Raw genomic sequence first — 26,810 nt, forward strand, 5'->3', positions numbered from 1 at the left:
ATTTCTCTTGGCCTGAAAAATACAAGATGGGGCTGCTAATGCTGCTTCCTGTTCCTAACCTGCTCAGGAGATAAAGCAGGGATTTCAGACTCCAATCCAGCACCTTTCCCCAGTAGTAAATACACATGGCATTACTGAGTGATGTCATGGCTGGAGCACATCCCAGCGAGGCCAAGCCTGGATCAGGTTATATCTGTCTTCTCAGAGTATTGGCTTACTCCCAGAGGAGCATATTGCCAGTCCAAGAGCAGGGACTGAAGCCACCTTTCCCAAGGTCACCTCTCGCACAGCCTGAGCCACCCACGCTCAGCCACAGCGCTGCCATGGCGGGTGCTGGCTGCACAGAGGGCAGCGCCTCTTGACTGTCCTTTCTGGCATCATTTTGTGTTGGCACCAGTGAGGCAGCGACCCCCAAGCCTTCCTTCCTGGTGCTTCATCATCTGGTTGCCTTTGAGGCACAGCGTGAAAGGAGGAACAGGAATCACGTCAGCTCCAGCTATGTGGTGCTGTAAATAGCCAGCCCTCGCAGCTGAGCGTGGGTTCATCGTGTTGGGGCTTGCATCTTCTGTCTGGGAGCATCACAGCAAGAGCACAGCTGCCCTACAGACCTGAAACCCTGCTTGTTTCACTCTGAGCTCAGCCAGGCCCAGCAGGGTGTTGTCTGTGCTGGGGTTGGGATCCATTCAGCAGGGTGCTGTGAGTGTGCTGGTGCAGGACAGAGAGCTCACGCTCTGCCTGTGTTTGTGCTGAGATGGAGCTTTTTCTGCTGTCCTTACTCAGCCCAGTCCCTGAGGGACATCTCACTCTGCAGCACTGTCTCTCCTCCACCTTCATGTGTGCCCACATCACACCAGGGCTCCTGGCAGCCTTGGGTTTCACCACCTCCAGTCCTGGCCAGAGATTCTTCCCCAGGCAGAGCTGGTGCAGGTGACCCTCACTTCAGAGGCAGCCAGCATGCCAGGAGCAGAGCCCCTGCAGCGTGCAGCAGAGGTGGGCAGCCACACAGCACCTCCCTGGGCAGCTTGGCCTGTCCAGCCGTGCCAGGGGGGATCTGTGGGGTGCAGGAGTCACAGGAGTCACATCCCTGCTGCCACACTGCTGCCATGACCGGCCAAGAGGGATTCATTGCAACCAGTTTAATTTTGTGTCTGTAAATTAAGCTGTTTGACGATTAAGCCAGTGACACAAAGAGACTTCCAGGAGTGAGGAGGACATTAACATGCTAATAGACCTTACTGATAGAAGGTTTACTTAGACACATCCCAGGGGGCAGATGACAATTAGCATCCTAAGAGACTCTTCTAGAAAGAGGATGCTAATTCAGACCTGCTGGGAGGGAGATAATTATTTATTGTTATTTTATGTAGCCCTGCAACCTCCCATTCAAAAATGCCTGAGATACTCTAGGACAGGTAAGTTAGGAGAAACAGCAACAGTGATGATACCTAAAAGTTGTCCTGGAGCCACCCAGGGGGAGAAACATGGACAGGAGTGGGGTAAAGCAGCAGGAACCATCCTGATCGACAAGACAGGAGAGGAGAGTAAAAGGTGACTTGCTGAAGACACATCAAAGGAAGTGGGCAGATCTCAGACCTGCAGGCCTGGTAGATGGAATATTCATTTCAGTACATCAAGAAGAGTTTAACTGGCAGGAAGTGTTGGCCCTGCAATACCTTCCCACACCAAAGCAATATTCAGCAGAGGACACCGAGCCCACCCACTGCTGTGCACTAGTGCAAAATAGGAAGAGATTACACAAGATTTAGGATCAGAGACTTAAAATACAATGACCTCTGTGCTATCTGTACATAAGGAACTTAATACCACTCATAACCTTGCCATGCTGTGGTGTAATTCCTGAGGAGGTTCCACCACTCTCAGAACCACACATGTGCACCAACAGAACAGTTTTAAATGCAAACTGGTGGTTGTGGTTGTAGCTTGGCTGCTGTGAGTTGACAAACACATTGTGATGGCTTTTCAGAGTACATCACAGGAGCCAGCCAGCTTTCCTGACAACATATATAAACATGTAAAAGTGTACATATTTGTTCACTCATTTTACTTCTGAGCATTAATTGTTAACCCATCGTGCTCAGCTGCTGATCCCAAGTGCTGTTTTCTCTCAGAGCTAACTCATACCTTGAGCTATCAGGAGTCTTCCTCAGCAATAGCTGCAGAGAGAGGGAGGTGGTCTCTTTCTGTTGAATCTAAGACTGCAGAGGCTGTTTCTTTCTTCTTTTCCCAGCCATTAAAATTGTGTGGCACACGAAGAACAATAAAAATGCTGGAGTGGGGCCTGTTGTGCCCTGACAGCACCCAGCTGCACTGCCTGCTTCCCTAGTGCCAGGCCTCCAGCGAAGCTGCAGCCTCTCTCCTCTGCCAGCAGGAACTTACTTGCTCCTCCCATGTGTTTGTTCTGCCTCAATCTTTTGGGGGGGCCTGGCCTGGGAGATCGGCCTGCCCTGGACAAGGCCTAGCTGTGGGGGCCTGACTGGGCTGTGGAAGTCGTCTGCCTCAGGGTACTCGCCCAGGCACAGCTTGGCCTGCGGCTCGTCTGCAGAAGGCCTCCTGCCCTGGGAAAGCAGCGGGCAGGGCCGCGGGGGGCCCGGCCGAGGCCTGTCCGGGCTGAGCTGCGCTGGGCCGAGGCCAAGGCAGAGCCGAGGGACGTGCCTGGCTGAAGCCGGGGCGCGCGGATCTCGCCGGGGCGGGCCCCGGGCCCGTTCAAGGCCGAGCTGTGGGGCCCGGGGGTCGGGCCAGGGCTCTGCCGGGCCTCAGGAGAGCGGCCGGCGGCCGCCCAGGGCCGGGGCTGCCCGTTGCCGCGGTAACGGCTCAGGCCTCCCGTGATCCCCCGCGCGGCAGCGGCCGGGGGCGGAGCCAACGGGCGCCCTTCAGCCCCGCCCCGCCGCCGCCTGCGGCCGCCATCTTGAGGCATGGCGGTGTCGCCGCCGCCGGCCCCACTCCAAGATGGCTGCTCGCCCTTCACGGAGCGCTTCCGTTCCCGCTGAGGCCTCCGCTTCCCGGCGCGGCGCCGAGCGCAGCGGCTCGCCGGCTCGGCCCTCCCCGCGGCGGCCGCTCGGCGCCCGTTAGCTGACGCCGCCCCGCATGATGCTGCTGCGGCTGCTGCCGCTCCGGGGGCCCCGCAGCTGCTGGCGCCGGCCCGTCCCGCCGCCCGCCCCGGCCTGGGCCTGGGCTCGCCCGCTGCCCGGCGGCGGAGCCCTCGGCGCGGGACGCGGCCCGCAGGTACCGGGGTGGCGGCGGGGCCCGCGGACAGGGCTGGGGCGGGGCCTCGCCTCCGGGGGACGGCAGCGCTCTGCACCTGCGCGGGGCCCACGGGCCGCGGACACCCCGCCGTGTGCAGGCCCCGCCCGGCCGGGCCACGGCCCCGAACCCCCTCAGCGGCGTTCCCGAGCTGCGCCGGGCGCGGAGAGCGCCCGTCCCCCCAGGGTGTCCTGCCTGAGGGGCCGGGAGCGCCGGAGAAGGTGGACGGGCGGGGGCAGAGCTGCGTCAGCCCTCACAGCTTCGTGTTGAAGCTTGGAGGGCTCTGAGGTTAGACCGTCCCAGAGGCCCGTCGTTTCGCTGTGCGTGAATCGGTCTGGCCTAGCAGTAACGTGAGGGAAATACCCCCTGCAGAGAACATCTTGGCTGCCATAAGCAAGACAGTGGTAGTTAAATATTTGTTCTTCTCCGAGTGCATTTGTGCTGGCTCTTTACAGCTCTTGTGATAGAAACACCCACCACACTGGTGTGTGCCACACATGTGTCTGGTTCTGGGCTCCTCAGATCAAGAGGGACAGGGAACTGCTGCAGATTGTCCAGCACAAGGCCACTGAGGGGACTGGAGCATCTTCTTTAGGAGGAAAGGCTGCAGGACCTGGGGCTGTTCAGCCTGAGACTGGGGGAGGACCTCGTTCATGTTTACAGATTCCTAGATGGTGGGTGTCAGGAGGTTGGGCAGCACTTTTCTTTGTTGTATCAAGTGCCAGGACAAAGGGTGATGGAAAGAACGCAAAAAGTTCCACTTAAACATGAGGAAAAACTGTTTCAGTGAGGGAGCCCTGGCCCAGGCTGCCCAGGGAGGGTGTGGAGGCTCCTTCTCCGGAGGTCTTCAAAACCCACTTGGACACGTTCCTGTGGGACCTGATCTAGGTGAGACGTGCTTTGGCAGGGGGTTGGACTGGATGATCTCTAAAGGTCCCTTCCAACCCCCACCATGCTGTGATTCTATATGTTTTCTATGATTTCTGTGATTTCTATGTACTGAATGGCTCTCCAACATGGCCCATACTTTACAAGGAAAGGTTCTCATTTAAATGAGGTCTCCAACATGATTCAAATCTCCTTTTTTGTGTTTCTTATGTGCAGTGAAGTTTGTTAAGTGGCTGTCCAGACAGGTGATGGAGGAAGAACGTTTGTAGGACTGCTTTGTGATTCGTGCCAGGCTTTTTCTGTGATCATTTTAAACTAGTCTAAGCTGTTCTGTTCTAGAATGTGTCAATCCCAAGAGGTTACCCTCTCAGATCAGCACAAACAGTTGTGTTGCTGCCCAGCAAACCCAGAAAAAGAGTGAGGAATTTCAGCCTCATCAGTGTCCCTGTCTGGTTTGCTGCAGAGAAATTTGTGCCTGTGCAGGAGAGGGGTGGTGAGATAGGGCATAACACATGGGAGAAGGAGCAAGGCTTGTGATAAGTGCGAGTACTAGCAAATGTTAGATCAAATGTTGTGAAGCTGCCTTTAAGTGGATCTCAACTGCAAGATTAGCACTGAATTGCTGTGGGGAAGTCGCTGTGTTGTTCCTGCTGCTGTGCAGCAGGGTTACAGAGTGTAGTCCTCAAGGTTTCCTGTTGGGGGAGGGTGTCTGTATCTTTTAAAAAAAGACTTGAACACATCTTTAAAATGAAGAACAGAGATACAGGGAGGATAAAGATACAATTTTCAAGTGCTCTGGGTACATTTTCTGTTTTCTTTAAACTGGGTTATAAAAAACATCTTCAAGGGCCACAGCACAACCAGGAGGAACATTCAGGTCTCCCAGGTGCTGGTCCTGCATCTTACCCACAATATTCCTGTGCTGAGGAATTGTATTGTGGTGGCATACAGGAAGGTTGGGCAGTCACAGAAGCTTTCCAGTGTCTTGGAAGACATTTTTCTCCCAATATTTTCCTGTATTCCTTCCTCAGAGCCTCCTATCACAAAGGCTTTTCCTGCCACATCGAGGTCTCCATGGAGTCCTGCTGAAACAACACGTGATTCCAGGGCCAATCAGACTTTGGAACCTCTTAGGTGAGTCCAGACAAGCAACTGTAAAGACAGAGATGGGGCAAGGGTCTGTCTTAGTAAGAGTATTGACTTTTCCTTACCTTTGCTACCTGTGTTCCTGAGACTGAACTAAGGCTGTTCTAGTCTTGGCTTTGGGAGCTGGGCGTGTTTTCCAGGGGTTCTAGGTTTCTGTTTGATGACAGGGATGAATAATGGCACCTCTCCACGAGATGCTCAGTGTGATTAATGACTCAAGTGCTTACTTAGACCTAAAAGCTAATTTAGAAACTGCAGACTCTGAAGGAGAGCATCTTTCTGTGCCTTCTTAGCAAAGCCTAAGACAAAAATGTTGTTCACCCTTGTCAGAAATCACATGGTGTGACCTCGCTGAAAGCCTCGTGTTGGAACAAGTTAGAAGTGTATGTTAGAAAATGTTAACTGAATTCTTAGAGCAGAGGCACAGAACGGTAAAACAAAGGCAATTATTATGCTGTCTCCCCTCTTCAAACCAGAAAGACAAATTTGCTGCTGCCTTTGAGATCTGAACAAAACCAATTACAGCTGTTGTGGGCAGTGTGGGCCTGGGGAGCCAGGGCTGCTTCTCCTTTGAGAGGATGGTGGGGTTTTTAAATCAAAAACATGCATGATCTTTGAAGTGGCAGTGAATCCTCTGGCAGAGCTGGCTGTGGGCAGGCAGTCCAGTTTCTGGGCTTACTTCTGTTTCTGGAGCCTTCATGAAAGAGCGCGTGGGGAATGGGAGCTGCTGGCATCAGGCCTTGCTCCTGGACCACCTTCTGTGTTTTCCTGGTGGAAAAAGCCTTTGCTTATAGTTTTGTAGCAGCAGCTGTGAGACTTAGAGTTTGTAGCCATATTTTCTTGTGTTTTATTAGAGTACCCCAATAGCATTTATTGAGAGACCTGCATTTCACTCCAGTCCACGTATTTCCTTTAATAAGCATTAAGAGGTCCTCGAGTGAGTCTGTTCTGACGTGACCCTCCCAGGGTTAACTCTGGCTGTGCCTTGGCAGATGTGTCTGTATTCAAGCACTGAAGCACAGTGAATTTCCCCAAATGACTTTCTTTGTTAAAATAATCTCTGGACAAAGCTGTATTTTCATTAGATTGTCAAAAAATATGTATTCTCCAAGGAGACTGAAGGAGTGTGGCCCTGCCCTGCCTCCCCCTGCCCGGGCTGCCCTGTTCCCTTGGCTCCTTCAGTGTGGAGCTCACATCCATTTCTGCCATCCTCAGCCCCCCTCTCTCACTAAGGTCTTCTGGTTACAGTAACTACTTCACTCTGCTTGTTTGCAGGTAGCACTTACTATTTTACGACTTCAAGCTGTCGAGGGAGCACCCAGAGGAATGGAGGATCCAAAAAGAAGACTCCACAGGAAGAGGAAGGTGTGTGCCAAAAAAGATATGAAAGAATCAAACCATGCATCCTCTGCAAATAACGTCACAGATGTTTGCTTTGCCACTTTACAAAGGGGAGCAGTGGTATTAACTGAGTTTGGGTTGGAGGTTTTCTTGTAGAGCATTTTCACTTCAACTTGTATTAGCTAAATTCAGTTCTTGAAGGTGGATTCTGTGTCACTTTTCCCGTGTTTCACTTCACTGTGGATGTGTCTGTAGTGATTTGCAGAGCTCAAAGTTAAAAATAGTTTCCTTCCAGAGTTCTTAGCTGTGTTTCCCATGGCACCTGCTCAGATTTTTTCTTTCTCTTCTTTTTACAATCAGTTTTCCTAGATCCTGTTTTTTGCTCGTGTTTTACAGACTGAGCCCCAGGCATCCTGCTGTGCAGCACTCTGAACATCAGTTTTATCTCACTAAATGTGTTCTGGAACTTGGGGATCTGTGTGCTGTGGCAGATTATGTTGAGAAGTAGAGGCATGTTCTCTCTGTACCTTAAGCTTAAAGGGGTGATGTTTTCCAAGTGCAATGGTATTTGTGGGTATCCCTTAAGCCTTGATATTCTGGTCAACTTCCTGCTATTTGTGGATGGACAACAGCTGCATTCCATTTAAAAGTGTAATTTGACTCTTCCACTTCTGTGAAAAAGATTCTTTGCTTGTTTGTGAGGATGTGCCTCCCAAAAACTGAAGTGGTTGTGAAGATGTTCTAGGCTCTGGATAAGGCACGTTTTCAGACTCTGTGGTGTGGGTTTTTAGCTGTCAAGACCCACAGCTGACAACATGTCCTGTGTCTGCTGACCTGGTCAGGCACTTTAAGAAACATGTTAGGAGTGGCCAAGGAGAAAGTCTCATTCCTCTGTCTGGTCAGTATTGCTTGCAGAAGCATAACACACCTGAGCATTTCCTTTGCTTTATGACATTAGTTGATGGATGCAGGGACTGATGATGTCCTGAGTGAGTTTGTGAATGTCTGCTGAGCTGCTTGAGGAACACACAAGGGAAAACTTCTTCAGCGTGAGGGGGAGGGAGCACTGGCAGGGGCTGCCCAGATGGGCTGTGGAGTCTCCTTCTCTGGAGACATTCCAAACCCACCTGGGTGAGTTCCTGTGTGCTCTAGGTGGTCCTGCTCTGGCAGGGGGGTTGCACTGGATGAGCTTTCCAGGTCCCTTCCAGCCCTTGAGGTTCTGTGACAGATCTGTAGGTGGAGGGCTGGCTCCTTTGTTGTGTGACTTGGAGGCCATGTAACATCATGCTGAAGTCACAGATTGTGATACCATTTTATAAATTATAAACTCTTAGCTAAGTATCATCGAGTAATAGTTTGGCTTTTCCTTGGTTGGACTTAAACATAATGGTCAAATCATTTTGGACTAACTAACTTCTGAAGTAAAAGCAGTCAGCTTCTGATGACTCCTGTCATTACCAGAGCAGCGGCTTTGCCTGGTTGATCCATTTGACTGGGTCAGGGTCTGCAGTGGGATGCAGGCACAGGTATTGCTTGTGAAGGAAGTCAGAGCTTAGAGGTCAGGGCCCTCCCTCTGTGTTTGCAAGCACAGTGCCTTGAAGTGTTGTAGCTGTTCAAATTAGTAAACAGGAACACGCTGTGTTCGTGGCCTCTTCTCCTGTGATTAATGGCAGGCTTGGCTTTGGGAGGTGGAATGCTGCCCCACGTCTCCAGGGGAATACTTGTCTCTGCAGTAATTATTAAAAGGAACACTTCAAACTGTCACTGCAGCCCTTGCAAGATTTTAATTGGTGAGTTCAGATTTGGGGTTAATGGCAAATCATTGTTTCATGGAGGCTTTTTGGGACTGAAGGGCTGGAAGCGTTCCCGCAGCTGTTGCTTCCAAGTGTCACATCCAGTTACTGTGTCTCTCTTACTGAATACTGTGAAGCAGCTTATGGTGCAGCGTGGATGTTGTGCTCTAAGGGTAGTCATGCTTTACATAAGCCTACAAATAGTCTGATTTGGCCCTCAATTAAATTCAGGGTAGACAGAAGCTTTGTGTTGTCTTCTGGCTTTCTAGAAATGGTGTTTTGTCCTCTGGTGATTCAGCTGTAGGTTAAAGGTCCTAGACAAGCCTAATTCCTAGAAACCGGAGCAGTTGTTTGTGTCAGGGTATCTAATGGTCAGCTTTTACCCTGTGGTGATCATTTTGTGATCATCTCCTCAGTTGTATGTGCCTCAGAACGTGCTGTTTGCCTCCTCCCTTCATCTGCAACTGAACACAGAACAGTGCTTTAGCAGCAGTTGACACTGACTTCTCCAAGGCCTTGCAGAGCGATAGATGCACTTTGTTTCTGTCAGTATTCACCTTTCCAGAGCAGTTTCTCTCTGTAGAATCTTTTCAGTGTTTCAAGATATCACCCAGACTAAGGCCTCTATCATACTCTATTTTAATTTTCTGTAATAAGAGTCTAGTGGATGTCATCCTGCAGCTTTGTGATAAATGGCTTTGCTCTAATAAAGCTGGATCTAGCAGATAACGCAGAAATGAGGAGATGGCATCGAAGAACAAAGTGGATGGGCTGGACACAGTGTCTGAGCTTGTCACAGGCTTCTGAAATGATGACCTTATCTGTGAAGCTGCATTGTTTCTATTTAGGAACAAGCCTTTCCTGTTCAGTGTGGAGCAGAGCTGGGAAGCAAGTGAAAAATGATGGTGTGGATCTGAAGGACAGAGTACTTTTTTTAGCATCTGACTGGGTCGTGTGTTTGTCCCTTGGTTTTGTTGCAGTGTGTGTAGGGTCTAATTGGTGGCTGGTGATAAATGCTGGTGTCACAACATCTGTGAGGAATTTGCAAATAAATGGGGTCTGGGCTGCAGCAAGCAGAGGCAGTAGCAGTCCAGTGGCACAGGATTAATGTCTTGCTGGGTGCAGAGCAGTGTTTCTGTATGCTGTGTTGCTGGTGGTGTTCAGTTGTATACCAAGTGCTACGTGTGACTGGAAAGAGAAGGTGGTCTGCGTTGTCTTAAACGCTGGTGAGCAGCTCAATGTCAGCTGTGCTGTGGCAGTCCTCTGCACACCACAGGGCTGTAATTTTGCCTAAGCAGTGCAAAAAGTGTTAGGAGTCTGAAAAAAAGAAAGGTTTGGTGGCAAGTAAAAGGAAATCATCCCTTTTTGTCCTGTCATCAGTGGTACAGCAAGGGCAGGGGAAAGCTCACCGAGCATGGGAATGATCTTTGATCCAGATCCTTAGTGTGGGCACATTATTAAAAGGGAGAGAAAACCCATGCAAGTTTAAGACAATGAGACTACTTTGCAGTGTGTTTGTGTGCACAGGTAAGCAGCATATTGTGTGTCTCGGTGCTTCTTCAGATTTACTGCAAGTGCAGATGCTGTGTCAGGTAGTAGAAACATCGTTGGTCTCATGATAGAAGGTGGCAGCAGATCAGGAGCTCAGCAGGAAGCAATTCTCTTCTGATACAGTGCTCTGTGATTTACTGGTGACAGTATGACTGGTTTGACTCGCTCCTAATATCTGGTGTTAGCACCAGCCTGAGGGCTGGGCAGTGCACAGGGATGTTTTATAAAAGTGAGCTGTAGTTGTTTGTGAGTTTGATTGTGAGCAGCAGGGGTCTGATGGTGCTGTTTAGCCTACACTCTGTTAGGCCAACAAGTGAAAGTCTCTCATTGTAGAATAAAATGCTGTTTGATGGGATTGTAATGGCTCTAGTGGACTGTGACCATCTTGAAGTCTCCTGGACCGGAATTGGGCTGCCTTAAAAGAGGAAACGCTGATCAGAGCTCTTAAAAATATGTCTGAGATTGCTGTCTGTTTTAGTACAATCAATAACTTCTAGGAGAGAGGGACTTTCTTTGGCTTGCTGATGCTTCAATTCCTCCTTTTACTGGAGCAACGACTAAAGTGGCAGAGGTGATCTTCCATCATCTTCCCTGCGTGCCCAGTGCCTCCCTGCACGGCTTTTGGGGTGTTGGGGAACCACTGAATGATGACACAATGTGATGGCAGCAGATTCGGTTTTTCTGGCTAGCAGGATACAAAATTTGCCCCTTTCCAGGCACCTGTTAAGTTTATATCTTCAGTGCTTGGCCTTTCACAACCAGGCTTTTGAGCTGCTGCTGCGTCACGTGTACAGCTGAGGCCCTGTGGTCTGACAGCCTAGAAGCCAGAAAGGTCTGGAAATGACATGTAGTCCAAAACAACTAACTCACTTGTTTAAGCTTGGGCAAGTCACACAACCTCCTCTGAGCCAAAGCAGAAAATTGCCTGTGCAATACCAGTTGGGTTCTGGGTCTAGTCCTTTGGGAGGAACCAAAATAAACCCCTGAAGGTACCGGTGTGTTAATCTCTGCTGTTTAGCTGTCCCTTCTTTGGGCTACAAAGCTCTGCAAATACAAGCTCATATGTTTCTTTCTCTGGTATCTTTTTTTTCCTAAAGAGGAAGAGAAACGGAGGAAAAGGGAAAATCAGATGCACCTTGAGCGCCTGCGGGTGCTGCTCATCATCACCTTCATAGTGCTGATGTTCCGCTTCACCGTCAGCGAGAACAGAGAAGCCACCAACATCTCCTGGAACTACTTTGTGAATGAGATGCTGGCAAAGGGAGAGGTCCAGAGAATCGAGGTGGTGCCCGAGAGTGACTTTGTGGAGATTTACCTGCACCCGGGAGGATCTCCGCGTGGCCAAGTTGTGAGTGGCTTCCTGCTCTTACAGGGAACGAGCGTAGCTTAGGCTGTTGAAGGGAACTGAGTTAATGGATGTGTGTGCTCAGTGACATTCTAGTGGTGAAGTTGCTCTGTGGTAAATTTTCTCTCTTGTATTTGAGGGTCAGGGGACATCCCTGACTCACACCAACCTTGAAACTGAGACTTTTAGTTTAAATTGTAAATATAATTAATAATGGCGGTGAGGAAACTCTTCCAGATGTCTGAAAGGCTGGAAAAATTCAGTGATTATTTTCCTACTGTCTGAGTCTTGGTGTGTGAGAAAGTGTCAGGAAGATTGTAAACACTTACTAGTAGATCTCATTTCAAAACATTTCACCCCTTTGGATTTCAGTTTCAAGAGTTCTGTCAAACTCCATCAAACTTCCTAAATCTTCCAAAATGGAAACAAAGCCCAGTTTGATCATGTGCTCACTTCCAGGAGTTGTCACTAGGAATCATCATAAACTGGCTTGAGGGATTAAATCATTGTTCTTGGATGCATCCAGTTTTTTCAGTGACTTACAGGCCATTTTCAAAGGGCTGGATGAAAGTAATTTCTGATAGATGCAGAAACAAGATCTGAGAAGTCCAAGCAAATCCCAGAGCACCTCCTTTCCTGTGCTGTACAGTACGTGTATAGTACAAAGTTTTGCCTGAGCCCAAGGTGTCAGTGTAACTGGGTTTACAATGAGCCATCCTTGGGCTTACCTACAAGACTGTGCATCTCCTTCTTTCTGGAGAGCTGAGAGTTCTTTTAGACTTCCATAAGGTGCTGAAAAGACTAGAGGTGTTCAAAGTTTGTTTGGAGTCCTGATGTCACTTACCTGAGAGACCTGGGGCTGTTTAGCCTGGAGAAGACTGAGAGGGGCCCTTAACAATGCTGATAAATAAAAGGGCAGATGTGGAGAGGATGGGGCCAGTCTTTTTTCTGTAGTGCCCAGTGCCAGGACAAAGGGGTAACAGGCACAGGCTGGAACACAGGAAATTCCACTGGCACAGGAGAAAGTCCTTCGGTGCTGAGGTGAGGGAGCCCTGGCCCAGGTTGCCCAGGGAGGGTGTGGAGGCTCCTTCTCAGGAGGTTTCCAACCCCAGCTGGACACGTTCCTGTGCCCCCTGAGCCAGGGGAACCTGCTTGAGCAGGGACTGAGGCTGGAGCAGCTCTGCAGGGCTCTGCCCACCCCCACCATGCTGGGGTTCTGTGATCTGCTCCCGAGTTCACTGGTGCAGTATTGAAGGGTGTAGCATAAGGCTAACTTTCATCTGCCTTGTCCGTGTTGTACGCTGCTCCTGCTCGTTGCTGTCTCATAATCCTCTGATACTTACACACTGCTTTTGGTTGCTTGTCCCCAGAACGTTACCCTGCTGTACATAATGCGGGTGGCAAACATTGACAAATTTGAAGAGAAGCTGAGAGCTGCGGAGGATGAGCTGAATATTGATGAGAGAGAGAGAATCCCCGTTTCCTACAAGCATCCTGGCTTTTATGGAAAGTATGATACAAATTTGTGCTTGCTGTTGATCTTTTATTGGTGGCAACATCCCTCACTTGGAAGAAAAAGTCACTTTCAGCTAAGTGTTGCTATAAATACAGAACAGTGGTGGTTCAGGTTTAGAGCACTCACCCTGTCTTTCAGAAACGGGCGTGCTCTGGGTGGACTTGAACGTTTCAAAAGTGAGGGTGACACCTTCACCCAAGGAGGTGTCTGGAGCTGCAGCAGAGCAAAGTGTTTTGGGTCAGTGTTGGCCAGTCTGAGGAGAGCCTGTGTCTGTTGCTGTGCGTTCCTGCACAGCTGAGCACTTTTTCGCCTTATAATCAATTATTGAAGTGCAGAGTGTAACAGAAATTCTGACTCAACAAGCAAATGTTATGCCCTGGTCTGTGGAGAATGCTGATGGTGCAGCAAGCCTTCCCCCATCAAAATGCTTCAAGGAAGGCCAGGGGTGGTGGTTCAGTCTGTAAAAATAAACACCTAGTTTTGGCCTGCTTCTCCAACAGCTGTGGATCAGAGGACAGCCTTCGCTGGTGCTGGCTCCAGCTGTGAGCCACATACTGAGCAGAGCAGCTTTGATGCTGGCATACAAAATCTCAATGAGAGAAGTACTTCTGTTAAACCTACAGCCCTTTTCCTTTACTTCAAACCAAGAGTCTTTGCTTAAAAATAGTGCTCAAAGCTTTTAAGACTGAAATAAGCTCTAATGAGCAAGAAGAGGGAAGATCTTTCAAAAGACTGTAGCACTGGCTTTCATGTGACACGCTGGTGTTTTGTGGTTATTTGCCCTTCTGTTGAGATGGGCAGCTTGTTTCTGCAGAACAGAATCTGTGGGGCTCAGAATACAAAGCAGATTTGTGAGTCTCACTCACTGGCTGTTAAAGAAGTCCACCTCCATCACTGCTTTCTGTAAGTGTGGGGAGAGGCTCCAGCGTGTGGAGAGCTCTCAACTAATTGCTTATTCTAAAGCAAGAGATGTATTTTACAGAGAGATAGAACAGAAGTCTGCTAAATAAAGAAATTCCAGTTCCTGACAACAAATACCATCGTGCTGCTACAGTCACCTGCTGAGGTGGCCTGGGCACCTACTTGAGTGCTGTGCAGAGCTTGGCAATCGGAGGATTGGGAGCACAGGGCTTGCCCTCTGGCAGTGGGGATGGCCCTGGACTGGGTTTTATCTTGCTACTTGTCCTCTGAACAGCTTGCACGTTTTTAATATGTGTTTTATCTGCAGATAAAGCTCTTTAACTGGCTCATGCAGTATGAGACCTTCCACTGAAATGCAGAAATTGCCGTTTTTTTTCAACCCTGTGTGTAACAGGAAGAGGAGACTTGAACAGTTAGTCAGCCACCAACACAAGCTGCTTCCCCTGCCCCTGAAAAGAGGTTTTGTTTGAAGTATTTTTTTAAAGAGATATTCTAAGGTCTGAAGTCTCTCAGGAGACTTGGGGAATGTCTGGAGAATTCAGAGCCTCCATCTGGAGTTTGAACCTGTGAGGTGCAGAGCTTGCAGCTTGGATTTGGTTTCCTCTGACATGTGGGCACTTGGGTGTGTTTCAGAATTAATCCTATTTGCATAGTTGACAAACTGAAGGTGACTTTCAGTTTCCAGTGTTGCTTGGGATCTCTCACCCAGAAGAAACTAATGCTTCTGAGTATAGAGTGCGTGCTGGTCTCCTTGCTTCAGTAAATCATCCCTCTGTGAGAGACAGAACACACGTTCCTGGTTCACAGATAAGACACAAGTGTGGTGAGACCGGATGATTTCACAGGCATGTGAAGCAGAACAGGGTCCCACAAATCTTAACCTGTCATCTGACATCTGATCATTTTTCCTCCTCTTGAAAGCATCCTTTGTTTGGAGCTCACAGGATATTTGTCCTCAGCATGTTTGTCTTGTAACTGTATTAGAGTATCATCTCTGCTCCTCGTCTCCCTCTTAATGCAATTGGCAAAGGATCCAGAAAATTGATGATGTTGATGGCTGTAGCACTTCCTCCTGACATACAGGACTTCTGAGAGACTTGACCAGGGAGAGCCAACCAGACTAGGCAGGGCAGCCTTTTAATGGGAGACATGCACTGGGATTTCTGCCAGGATTAGGGGGGTTGGAATCTCCCATGTTGCCAGATGCAGGTCTGCTGTGGTGAGCTGCCTTTGGATGGGCTGCCAGCCCCACCGGATTCTGCTCTGGGTGTGAGTTGACTGCCTGAAGGTCCTGTTTGGTTTATAAGTGGAAATGCCTCTGAAGGGGATGGTGAGGTTGGATTTCTTCCACAGCTGTGAGCAGTATTTGCCAGTGTCCTCTGTTTAACTTTTCAGGTTATGTAATTGTTGGATTTTTGTGGTTTATATACCAAAACCTCTAAAGGTTCCACTTTCTTAGTCATGTCTGCTCACTGTTGCACTCGTAGCCTCAGTGCTGGGGCCTTGAAAATACTGGAAATGGTTATGTTGAGTACAAGTTAAAGGTGTGGCCAAGCACTTCAGCTTGTCCCTGTCTTGCTTTTGTCCTTTCAGTGATGTCATTTCGCTGATAGTGACGCTCATGGCTGTGTCCATGCTGTGGAGCATCTTCCGCCTCATTAGGGTTGCAAGCCGGGCAGGAGGATTCAACGCCTTCGTGAGTACCCTGCATCTGATGTTGTTTTGCAGCCTGTCAGTAGTCTTATCATCTGCTCCCCTTTCCCCAGCAAAGTCAGTGCACAATGAGAATTAACCTGTGCCAAGGACTCTCCAGTCTTGACACATCTTGCATCTTCTCCCACCTCACCCCCCCGACGGGGTTGTACAGTGACTGGCCGTAGCTGAGCCCCTTTCTTTCCCCGGTGGCAGGAAGGGCTGAGCTCAGTGAATTTGCAGTCCGGTTTGCTCTGCTGTTTTCAAAGCTTGTTAATGAGTTGCAGCTGCAGATGGTGTTTTTCACTGGGCCCTGCCAATATGCCTCCCATACAGCCAGAAGTAGGAATTGCTGCTTTCTGCAAAACGAGTTCTCAAGCTATAAAACATGTTCAGATTCTGGATTTCATTACGTGTTGGCCTGTTCTGCTCATGCCACATGCCTGACTTGCAACATCAGGCACATCTCCTCTTCTTCCATCCTGCCTGGATCAGCTGATGAAGCTGTGTAGCCATCAGCCCCAGGGTGCACAGCCACTGGCCGCCGGGATTCGGGGATGAGAACACGGTGAATCCAGTCCCTTGTTACATTTCCCACTCAGTCTCCTCTGCGGTTCCTTTCTGGTGTTGGGTTTTGCTTTATGCAAAGGGATGCAGCTGCTCAGAGGAGAGGAATATTTTAAAGTAGTTTTGAGGACCAGATTCCATCCTTGCATGAGTGCAGACAGCCAGGCCCTGCATGGTTAACTCTTTGTTTGGATCAGCTGATGATTCTGAAGTCTCAGAAGCTGGAAACTTTATTCTCAAAGAAGAAAAAAAGCATCCCAAGTAGCTGTTTCAGTAGAACACTAATGAGCAGTTATAAGCAGGGCATTTAACTCCAGCCTTGTTGTGACTGTCACTGTGGCTTAACACATACCCAGAGGCTGAAATGTGGTAGCTGTTAAATTCGAGAACCTATAGTTCTGCCCTGGGCTGTAGAAAGCAGTGGCAGCATGAGACAATGGTGCACAAGTGTCTGTCTGTATGCATTCACAAGACACTATTGGTAATTATTTACCATCACTACATACTCCTCAAAACAAGACCTGAGTATTAAGGATCAGAGCATTTAGAAATGGAAGGGAAGACCCTTGTATGTTTGTAGTAATTATCCCTGCCTGGTCTAGCTGCAGTTTGAGCTGCATTGTGTTGGGACTGTTACTGCAGCTTTATTCTGTCTCTTTGGGAAAACACGTGGTTAGATAAAGTTTGAGTCCACAATCTGCCTCTGATGTTTCCAAAGCAAGTCAGTAAAACACCAAGGCATTGGTGGGCATTTGAGTGTGGCCTGTTAGGGGCAGCTTGTGCTGTGCTATGCTGTCTCCCACACTACAAACAGCCTTTCCAGACTGTTGCCTTGTCCAAAGTCAGAGTGTGTCTTCAGTACTTGTGCTGCCTCCCACAGAACCAGCTGAAGATGGCTCGTTTCACCATTGTGGATGGGAAATCGGGCAAAGGGATTGGCTTCAAGGACGTGGCGGGAATGCACGAGGCGAAACTGGAAGTCAAAGAGTTTGTGGACTACTTAAAGGTACAGAAAGGCAGAACAAAACCAGTGCCTGCCACCTGTCTTCTGGGGTAGATGGCTGACCTGGGGAGGAGGGTATCTTCATCCTTCATGATGCTGAGTAACCTCTGTTTAAATAAGCTGCCAGCTTCTAATGCCGTGATGAGTGTGACTCAGTCCCTGTTTCCAATGCTGTGGCAAGAATGCAGATGTATCTGCTCCCATTAGCAGCTCAGAGCTGCTGGGGCTGGGAACAGTGTCAGGAAGCTGTGGGAGGGCATGTTCCTGTGCAGAGGCTCTGTGAGAGCTGTGGCTGTGTTGTTCTTGCAGAGTCCCGATCGCTATCTTCAGCTTGGGGCTAAAGTGCCCAAGGGTGCCCTGTTACTTGGACCTCCAGGCTGTGGGAAGACATTGCTGGCAAAGGCCGTGGCTACAGAAGCACAGGTGCCGTTCCTGGCCATGGCAGGCTCTGAGTTTGTGGAGGTGATAGGAGGTGAGCTTCTGGGAAGGAGGGCTGTTGAGGTTACTTGGTCTGTTCCAGAGTTCAGGGTGCTGCCTGGGCCTCTTGCAAAGGACAATTTTAGCCTGTCTTTGCATGGGGAGGACGAGTTGGATACTTCTGCTGAGGAGATAAAAGGTTTTCAGCAACAGAGTACTTAATTATGTAGTATCTAAAGTGCATGCCCTCTGAATTGCTAGTTGCTCCTTTCTGACAGTGTGCAGACCTGAAAGCATTATCTCTGGCCTCCCTGTACCTATTATTAAAGTCACTGACTGAAGCATCCTTCCTGGTATGAGAATGCTGATGGATTTTCTGCTGCTCCCTGCTGATGGGGAAAGTATGGCCTCTTTGCCTTGGGCTTTCCATCTTTCTCCTTTTGTTCCTTCCTCCTAGATCTCAAGACCCAGCAATGGCCAGTGTGCTGGAAAATGCTAAGCATTTCTGCTTCTGACCTGTGGAAGGAAGGAGGAGTTCATGTTAGGAATGGGGAGCAGAGCTCCTCTTGCAGCAACTGTAGGAGTCCCTGCAGCTTTGGGAGCCAGCATTCCCCAGGAGGAGCAGGGCCTAGGACCGAACATGAGAGTCCTGTGGCTATTTCTTTGTGCTGGGAGTCTGCCTGGTGTTAGGTGTCTCATTGAGGGCCAGTACTGCTGCCCTCCAGCTTTGCTAACAATGTTAGCTGCGAGGCTTATTTCTCCCTCCCTTCCTCTCCAGGTCTGGGAGCTGCCAGGGTGCGGAGCCTCTTCAGAGAGGCCCAGGCCCGCGCGCCCTGCATCGTGTACATCGACGAGATCGACGCCGTGGGCAAGAAGCGCTCAACCAACATCTCTGGCTTTGCCAATGCTGAGGAGGAGCAGACCTTAAACCAGCTGCTGGTGGAAATGGATGGTCAGTACTTCTCTCTCCTTTTCAGCAGTTGGACCCTTATCACCTTAGAGATCTAAGCTGTTGACTTGTACATCTTTTTCCTGCTTGAGCTTGCCATGCCTCCTGAGGTTTCTCTTTGTGCTGGAGCAATTGCCATTGTATTGAAACGAATCTCATTCCCCTCTTCCCTGGGACAGGGATAGCTTGCACTTTGCAGCCTCTTCAGGAGTGAGCTCAGAACTGCAGCTTGGTTCATGTCCTTGTTGTACAGGAGGTGTGTGAACAAGTGATGACTGTGTTTCAGACAGCTGCTTAGGGAAGGGGCCTTGTCCCTGAAAGTCAAGATGTTTTTTCCCCATGTGAACACCAGTGTGCCTTTGGCTGGCCTTCCTCCAGTTTCAGAGGTTGTCATATCACTCACTTGAAGTGGATCCCTCCTCTATTCTTTTCCCCCTTCACCAGCTGCTGCACTGAGCATAGAGCAGAAGCAGCAGTAGCTGCTGTTCAGCACAGGGTTTGTGGAAGTTGTGTGCTCAGTACTTGCTTCACCCTGACCCAGGCTTTCCTGCAGAACACTTAAGAATCCTCTTAAGCACCAGTCTGAGCCCATGTACCCCATCATTACTCCTGGTTTCTGAAGACACTGCACCATCTTTCTTCATTTGTCCCTTAGTTAGGCAGGACTACTCCAGAGATGGTGGTGCCTAGGGAAGTGATGGCTCTCAGATCTCTCAGTACAAGTTGTGGCAATAACCCTCTTGAAATCTAGACATTTATATAGGCTTTCAAGGGTTTGAGGCTAAATCTACTACATCTGAAAGCCCTGAAGCCAACTGGTTTTGTGTCTCTGCTGAAGACACTGAGTCAGAAGAGAGTGTAGCATCACATCCCAAGGGCATTTGCACCAACAGCCATGTTGAGCATCTACCTGCTACTAAAATCATCAGAAAATGTGCATTAGAGACCATGGCTGGCAGAGGGCAGCAACCTCAAACACTCTTCCTGGAGTAAATGGCTATGAGAGTATGTTTTCCCATTGGCAATTGGAGAATTATTTACAGTACTGGGGAACCAAAAGCAAATGAATTGGCAGCAAGGGCACTGCTGCCTGTAGAGGGTAACTTTTAGGTCTAGCTGGCCTTTAAATGTTGTCAGATACTTGCTGTATTCAGTTAAAGACAAGTAGTGGTTTTAGAGCCTATTGAGGTTTAAAGTTCAGCTGTCCCAAAGGGACATGAGCAATGTAATATATCGATTCTCCCATCCTTTGGCCTATTCTCACATTGTCTGCCTGACTACCGCACCCCTGCCTGAACTGAGAGAGAGGAGCTTTGCAAACAAGTCCTGCTTTGATGGCACGCTCCTGGATGGTTTCTGGCTGTACTGCACCTGGAATCAGCCCTTTTCTCAGACACTTTGACACGAGTGCCAAAAAGAAGGATCCTTTGGCTATTCTGTATCAGAGCTCTGTCAGAGCACTGATCCAACTTGCAATGTTTCTGTTGCTAAATCTTGTTATTGCAGAGCAGGGTAAGGAACAACTGCCTACCTGCCCATCAGGGAGTGTTTGGATCAGCCTGCTGTTTGATGGGACAGAACTGTCTCCTCCCTTAACTGGAACTGTGGCATGTTGTCTCATCATGCTCTTGATAACAGAAAGGAAAAGCTGTCCTGCACTAAAAGCTTGCTCTTTCTCCAGACCCTATTAAAGGGGTTGAAACTACTTAGTTGTTTACAGTATGTCTGCCCTGAAATGGGGATGCAGCCCTGCTGCAGTAGAGCATGTCCTACAGTTCAGCAGGAAGCCTGCCTTCTGGAGAGTGCTCTGGAGTCAGCCTTCCCCTTTCAAGGAGAGAAGGTGGGACTTGTAAAACTGCTTTCAGCAAAGGGTAGGTGCTCCTCTGTACTGCATGCAACATGATCTATGATTCTGGATCTCTGCCCTTGCTGCAGAAGGAAGAGAAATTGTAAGCAGGAGCACAGCATGGTACAGCCAGGGTAGAGTGGTCCCTCCAGGCTTCTCTCGGCTTCAGCACAGGGGCTGTGAGGTTTTTGAAGGAGAGGAATGAGCTTAAAGGAGGTCCTAAATAACCACACAGAAATCTGTTTATCAGAGGAACATGCTTGGAACACACAATGCCTCATGGATACCAGAATCCCCTTAAATACACGTATGCAGTTCCCTGGGACCTTGCACAGACATTAACTTGGGCAACTTGGCCAAGCAGGTAAATAGATTTGGAGTGGCTGTAATGGGTTTCAGCTGTGTCTGTGTGTACAGCAGAGGGGTGTCAGCAGAAGAGGCCAATAGTGACACACACAACAATGATCCTGGCTTGGTTGGGTTTTGTTTCTCCTGACAGTTGCAGGATGAGCTGGCCCCAGGTTTACACTCAGTGAAATGGAGGCCCATGTGTCTGTTCAGGAATATGGCACAATCTACATTCCTCTACTAAAAATGAAACTGTCTGATTTGTTCTGGTCTGTAGAAGTTGGGGACAGTTTCTAGAGCAGTGAGCCTCAATTCAGAAATTAGGGTACAAATTGACTAGAAAGCAAGTTCAGAAGACAAGATTTACCCCCAATGTGTGTTTAAGTGGCCCCTGGTTTGCTGGATGGTGCCTACTTTTGTTTTTCAGTTCATACTGCCTCGTCATTTATTTGTGCTTCCTACAGTTCATGTACCAGGTCCCTCGTTTTGCTACGTGCTTTATCAAACACACACTGAAAAACAGCCCCAGGAGTTTACAGTGTCAAATGGGAAACAGCTGGCCAGGGCTGTCAGGCTGGTACAAGAAACATGCACTTACTCTTGGCTTGTGCTCGTCAGCAGTGATCTTGGCCCGTGGAGCTGAAATGTTACCTAAGGGATCGTGTTACCTAAACAAACACTGAGCTGTTTGCATCGTGGCTAAACAGTTTTCGGGATGGTAGTGAATAAGGTTTTTGAGGAGGCTAACAGTTCTACTCAAGCAGAAGCAGAGGTGTAGTGTGTGTTTGTGATGAGGAGGCCTTGAAATGAAAGGTTGAGAGCAATGTTTTAGCTGTCTTTGGCTTAAATGGATGGTTGGAGTTGTGCAAGGCAACGCCGTCAAACCGAGTCGTTGCAGAAAAGTAGCTCTGTGAGTCATCAGCAGCGGCTGTTGATTTTGTGTGTTCCAATGAGATTACTCAGAGGTAAGAGAGAGGAAGAAAAGGAGGGTCAGAACTATATGGAACCATCTCTGCAGGCTGGAGGAAGGATGAGGACACCAAGAAAAAAGCCATTATGTGAGGCTGTATGGGATGAATGTGCAGATTGATAGGCGGTGATGCTGTACGCAGATTTGAGGGTAATTGTAGTGCTCTTCCTACAGGTGACCTTGGTTTCCTCACTGACAGCTTGCTTCGTGTTCTGGAAGCACTGGGAGTCTGGTGGGAGAAGGGGAGGGGCTGGAGGGAGCCTGGATGTAGAAAAGCTGTTTTTAAAACCAGTGACACACACACTCCAGTCTTTGTCAAAACAGGTGCTTGCTTTGAATAGCGAATCTTCCCTCCCAAACCGCAAACAAGCGGAAGAGGAATGTAACCCAAATATCTGCTGTGTTCTGAATGTGTCTGAGGAGCTCGCCAGCCCTGGGCTGACCAGAGTTTGGGGAATGCAAATGCAGGACATCCTGTGGTAGCAGCTCTTCACCTGAATCCTCAGGCAAGACCCCTGCCCTCATCTGGACTGGGGTTTCTGATCCCGAGGCTTTGCTCATGGAGGTGTCTCTGTTTCAGATGATGTCCAAAAGGCTTTTGAACTAAAGGGCAGAGAATTGCCCGGTGCAGTAGTGCAGCTGAGATGACCATCAGAGTAACATGCTGTGTTGGTGGGGCGCAGAGCACTCGCCAGTTCAAGCAGACCCCTTTTTTCCTTTCCTTCCGAAGTGGCTGCATTGTAAGCACTGGAGCTGTGAAGGCTCTCCTTAGGCTAAATTTTCAGAGCTGTTTTCCATTTGTTGTTGTGACTGAGGTGTTGTTTCTGTACACTCTTCCTTTGGCTGGCCCTTTGCCTGGGGAAGCTGAAGCCTGTGACATACCAGGTGATGTTGCATCAGGAAGGGTAACACGGCCATAGATGTGTTGGAGCAGTGTTCACGCTGCTGGGGTACAGGCTGGACAGCAAGTGAGGCAGAAGCTGATGTGAGGACGATGCTCTTGGTGGTTCTGGGGTTTTTTTTTTTATATTTGTCCTAATAGTCAGGCCTATTTTAAGAGAATCTTCCCAACTGCAAAGCAGATCATGTACTGTGCCATCTAATCCGGCCGTGTGAGTGCAGCTTGCTATCCCCCAAGTGCCTGCCAGTCTCTCTGCTTATTTATCACACTCCAAAGTGCAGTGTAATAGATGCCTGAAGCACGGCTGGCTTCATCCTCTCCAGGAGCTTATTTAGACAGCATCCTGCAGAGAGGAGGAACTCAGGTTTGCAGTAGCATAAGCTGACAGAACCAGTCCTCTGACTTACCTGTAACCTTAATCCCTCTGCTGAGCTCTCATACGCTGACACATTTGGCAGCTCTTCTGGTGGAGCTGGAGAGAGCTGAAACTCACCCAGCTTACGTGCACAAAGCTGCCTCTGCGCAGCGTGTGACTTGGCAGCGGAGGAAGCACATGGGACGAAGGCGTCCTTTCCCTGGGAAGGCTGTTGCTTGCCAGGGCTGTTGAATCTGCTCTAAGCAGGTGACTCATACCCAGGGGCCTGTGGGCACCTGGTGGAATGTAATAAATAAGCAGTGTGGTTCAGTGATTCAACATGATCTCTGGCTCCCCACCCAAGCAGCACAACCGCCTGCCCCTTCCTGCCCTCTGCCAGCTGCCAGTGCTCCAGCTTCCCGAGGAAGCCCCGTGTGCCTTTGATGGCTCCATGCTGCAGGCTGCTCTCAGACAGCCTGTAAATCCTGATGCTCCCTTCATCTTTTAAGACCTGGAGACAAAACCCTTCTGATTGTGGCTTGAGCCTGTGTGTGCTAATCATCAGTGCAAAGCTGTTTGGTGGTTTGTGTCTGCCTACACGTCCGTGATACGGGTTCTGTGGGGTTGGTCTCTGTTCTGGGCTGCAGTATGGCTGGGTGAGAGGACAAAGATCAAATGATGGTGGAACATGCTCCTTGCTGGGTGGTAGGGCTGCATCCTCTCTTTCTGCATTAACCAGAGCTGGTCAGAAGAAGCCTGTCCTTTCCCTGGTGATCCTGGTAGCCTATGTGTGACTGAGGGCTAAAAATGAAAGCTGCAAAGGCTTTCCACAGAAATATTTGGGAGGGAAAGGCTGTTTCAGCTGACAAACATTGTCTGTACAACCTGGAGCTGAAGGAGCAGGAATTGCCTTAAGCCCGGGGGTGAGGAAGCATCTGCCAACTCCTCAGAATAGAGAGATTCTGTTCTGGCTTCTAGTTGGAGCAATTTCCAAATGTGGCAATGGGAAGAGGGGAAAACAAAGTTTTAAGCCAAGGCTTTTAAGTAAATGAGAAGGGAATTTCAGAGTATCAGTGATGACCAGAGGCTGGCTGGGGTGACTCGGGAGCTTCCTTCCTGCCTTGTGCTCCTGGCTGCATTTTCTCAGCCTCGGCTGCCCCAGAGGATGCTGTGAACACCCTCTGGCTTTGTGATAAAGCTGTGCAAGATGTTGCCTGCATCCTGCCTTGCCCTGTCCCTTTGTGTGCTTGCAACACAACATCTGTGACAGTGAAAACCTTCACCTTGGTGTTTGCTTGGTTTTCTGCAGGAATGGGGACCATGGATCACGTCATAGTGCTGGCTTCCACCAACCGTGCTGATGTCTTGGATAACGCTTTGATGCGACCTGGGAGGCTCGACAGGCACATCTTTATTGACCTTCCAACACTCCAGGTACACCCCACCTGCTGCCCTGTCCTTACCAAACCCCAGTGACTAAGGTGTCCCTGTCCTTGCCGGTGGCTCACTGGCCTGCCAAAGGCCGAGCTTGGAAAGGATGTAGATGGTAAGGTTCTGCTTGCCTTTGTTCTTATTTATGTGCCTTGAATCAAGGATTTGGCATTCTAATGCAGTTGTTGGTTTCTCTGAAATGACAACTCCCTGGCTTTAAGTGTCTCTGCTCTGGTAGGAGCTTTGGCAGGGAATTCTCCTGTGAATTCTCTTTGCCGTGCAGATGCAGAACTCTTGTTTGTGTGTTCTCTCCAGGAAACTGGGAACCACCTAATTGTCAAGTTGGCTCATGTGGGAGCTCAAATTGTCATGTGCCTTGAGCACCATTTGTTCTGTAGGTTCATTGTCTTCACTGTTCTAAGGCTCCTCATTTTCCTTTAGGCAGCCTGTTAAGTAACTTTCTCCTTCTGAAGGCTTTTTGAATCTATTTACTAGGAGTCTTACATGTCTGCTGTGTTGACATTTGTAGCAGAATTTTGGGAATAGGCTCAGCTGCAGTGAAGATCTGTCTGCTCTGCCAGCACAGGCTCTTCTTCTCCCATCTGTGCTTTACTGTCCTCCTCAGAGTTTTCAGTTAAAATACCTTAAATGCCTGATAGAATCTGGCACGGAAGCATGAACTGTGCAGCTGCCCTGAAGGAGGAAGGGAAAAAACCCTGGCAACTGAGCTCATTGTTTTAATCAGGATCTCCTGGACCAGCTGAATGAGTCACTCCTTGGCTAATTGTCAGCCTTCATCTTACCCCCCCACCACCACCACCTTGGTCTGGGAAATGGTGGCTGGGGAAGTAGCTGAGGGTTGGGGGGTTCAGTCTGCAGTGGGTGAGGGAGCAGGTCGAGGCAGTCGAAGCTGCTCCTTCCTGCGAGTGCCTTTGTGGTAAGAGAAAAGTTAAAACCGATCAGAGTGAAAGTTAGGAGGGGAGAGCGGCCCTGAGAGAGAAAGCAGTGACTCAGGGTGAGCCTCTCTCCATCTGTTCCGAGGCGCAGGGCTGGCTGTGATGGGGCTGCCACCGCGCAGTACGGACAGCCCTGCCCTCTGCTGGCAGTGTCACCGACCCCTGCTCCCTCCTCCTCCCCTGGCACGGCCGGCTGGGCTCAGGCACCCTCTCTCTCTTCTACTTTACAGGAGAGAAGAGAGATCTTCGAGCAGCACCTGAAGGGTCTCAAACTGATCCAGGACGCCAGCTTCTACTCGCAGCGCCTCGCTGAGCTGACCCCGGGCTTCAGCGGTACGACGCGCCGTGTCCTCGGGGGCTGCTCTGCCTGCTGCCAGCTCAGCACCTCAGCCTGCAGCTCCCTGCTTGCTTAGTTTTAACAGGGCATTTTAGTCTAAAGGGCTTCATTTTTTTTCAAGCCTCCATCTCTGTGGAAATAATGAGAACCTGACCCAAGTCCCTGGTGAGCTCTGATGAGCAATTGTTTATGGCTGTTTTCAATCTTCTGAAGCATCGGGGGCCAGTGGAATGTGGGGGGAGGGAAAACACACTTCTGCAATGCCTGGGTTCCTGATTACTCAGGGGAGGAGCCACTGCTCACACTCTCCTCCAGGCTGTTGAGGATGAGATGTTGCACCTCAGGGGAAAGACTCCTCTGTTGATACCTGTTACCAGGAAATCGATAGGAGGAACGAAGAGCAACTGCTTTGTTAGAGCAGAAGTTGGACAGTGCTGCCTGGCTCCTGCACTGAGCCTGTTCCCAGGGGAGGTCCCTGGGAGTTTGAAACAGTGCTGAGCAAGGGGCTCCAAAGTTCCTGTTAATGTGGAGTTCCTGGAATATCCTTTCTGGGCTTCCCCTCTAACAGGCCCCAGCACACTCCTCTTCCTGACTTCCTTCAGCAGCCCCCTGCCACCATCGCCCCCTCACACACAAACTGGGAGCAGATGTTGCTGTGCTGCAGAGAGGTCACAGGGTTGCTGTACAAGCAGCACAGCAGCCCATGCCAACCCAGGCTGCCCACAGCACTCCCCTCTTGCTGAGAACCGGCCTTGGCTTCAGCCTCTGCATTGATTTTTGAACCCTGGCCTGTGTGTGGCACCGCAACGTTCGTGCCAAGGCAGTTTGTTGTTCAGATACGAACAGCACAGACCGGGTTTGCTCCCTGTTCCCAAGGAGCAGAAAAAGTGCAGGCTGTCTGACTCCCTTAGGGCCCTCTCCAGATTTGCTTTTGCCTCCTCTGTCTCTTGAAATCTCTGTCACATAACAAAATCCAATGTAATCCTTGTGAACTCTTGTCTGCAGGAGCTGACATAGCAAATATATGTAACGAAGCTGCTCTCCACGCTGCGAGAGAAGGTCACAAATCCATCGATACTTCCAACTTCGAGTATGCTGTGGAAAGAGTCATTGCAGGTGAGTGACCCAGCCATTTCTGTTGTCTTACTAGTCTGTGCCACACTTCTTGAGAGGAGGCTCAAGTGAGGGGATTACATCTGAGGAAGACAGATGGGTCCCGTGCTCTGTCCTGAAGCTCCTGGAGCACAGAGTTCTCCAGACAAGAGCCCAAATGGAT

General features: G+C 49.6%; 1 protein-coding gene across 2 annotated transcripts in view; it reads left to right on the forward strand.

Annotated features, from left to right (window-relative positions):
* Window positions 1–2,913: 2,913 nt before the first annotated feature.
* The window catches only part of SPG7 (SPG7 matrix AAA peptidase subunit, paraplegin), a 32,448-nt gene continuing 8,551 nt past the window's right edge, over window positions 2,914–26,810 (forward strand). The window contains exons 1-12 of one of the 2 annotated variants that reach the window (XM_062007900.1): window positions 2,914–3,243; window positions 5,181–5,283; window positions 6,571–6,660; window positions 11,078–11,328; window positions 12,696–12,835; window positions 15,356–15,458; window positions 16,902–17,027; window positions 17,334–17,496; window positions 18,220–18,393; window positions 24,120–24,244; window positions 25,428–25,530; window positions 26,540–26,650. In XM_062007900.1, coding sequence (XP_061863884.1) covers window positions 3,106–3,243; window positions 5,181–5,283; window positions 6,571–6,660; window positions 11,078–11,328; window positions 12,696–12,835; window positions 15,356–15,458; window positions 16,902–17,027; window positions 17,334–17,496; window positions 18,220–18,393; window positions 24,120–24,244; window positions 25,428–25,530; window positions 26,540–26,650 — 1,627 coding nt within the window. In that variant the 5' untranslated portion in view covers window positions 2,914–3,105. Of the gene's footprint in view, window positions 3,244–3,293; window positions 3,936–5,180; window positions 5,284–6,570; window positions 6,661–11,077; window positions 11,329–12,695; window positions 12,836–15,355; window positions 15,459–16,901; window positions 17,028–17,333; window positions 17,497–18,219; window positions 18,394–24,119; window positions 24,245–25,427; window positions 25,531–26,539; window positions 26,651–26,810 lie in introns of those variants that run through there. The other variant, XM_062007901.1, reaches the window with a different exon arrangement.

Source organism: Colius striatus, chromosome 14 (genome assembly GCF_028858725.1).
Source record: "Colius striatus isolate bColStr4 chromosome 14, bColStr4.1.hap1, whole genome shotgun sequence".
NCBI classification, from domain to species: Eukaryota; Metazoa; Chordata; class Aves; order Coliiformes; family Coliidae; genus Colius; species Colius striatus.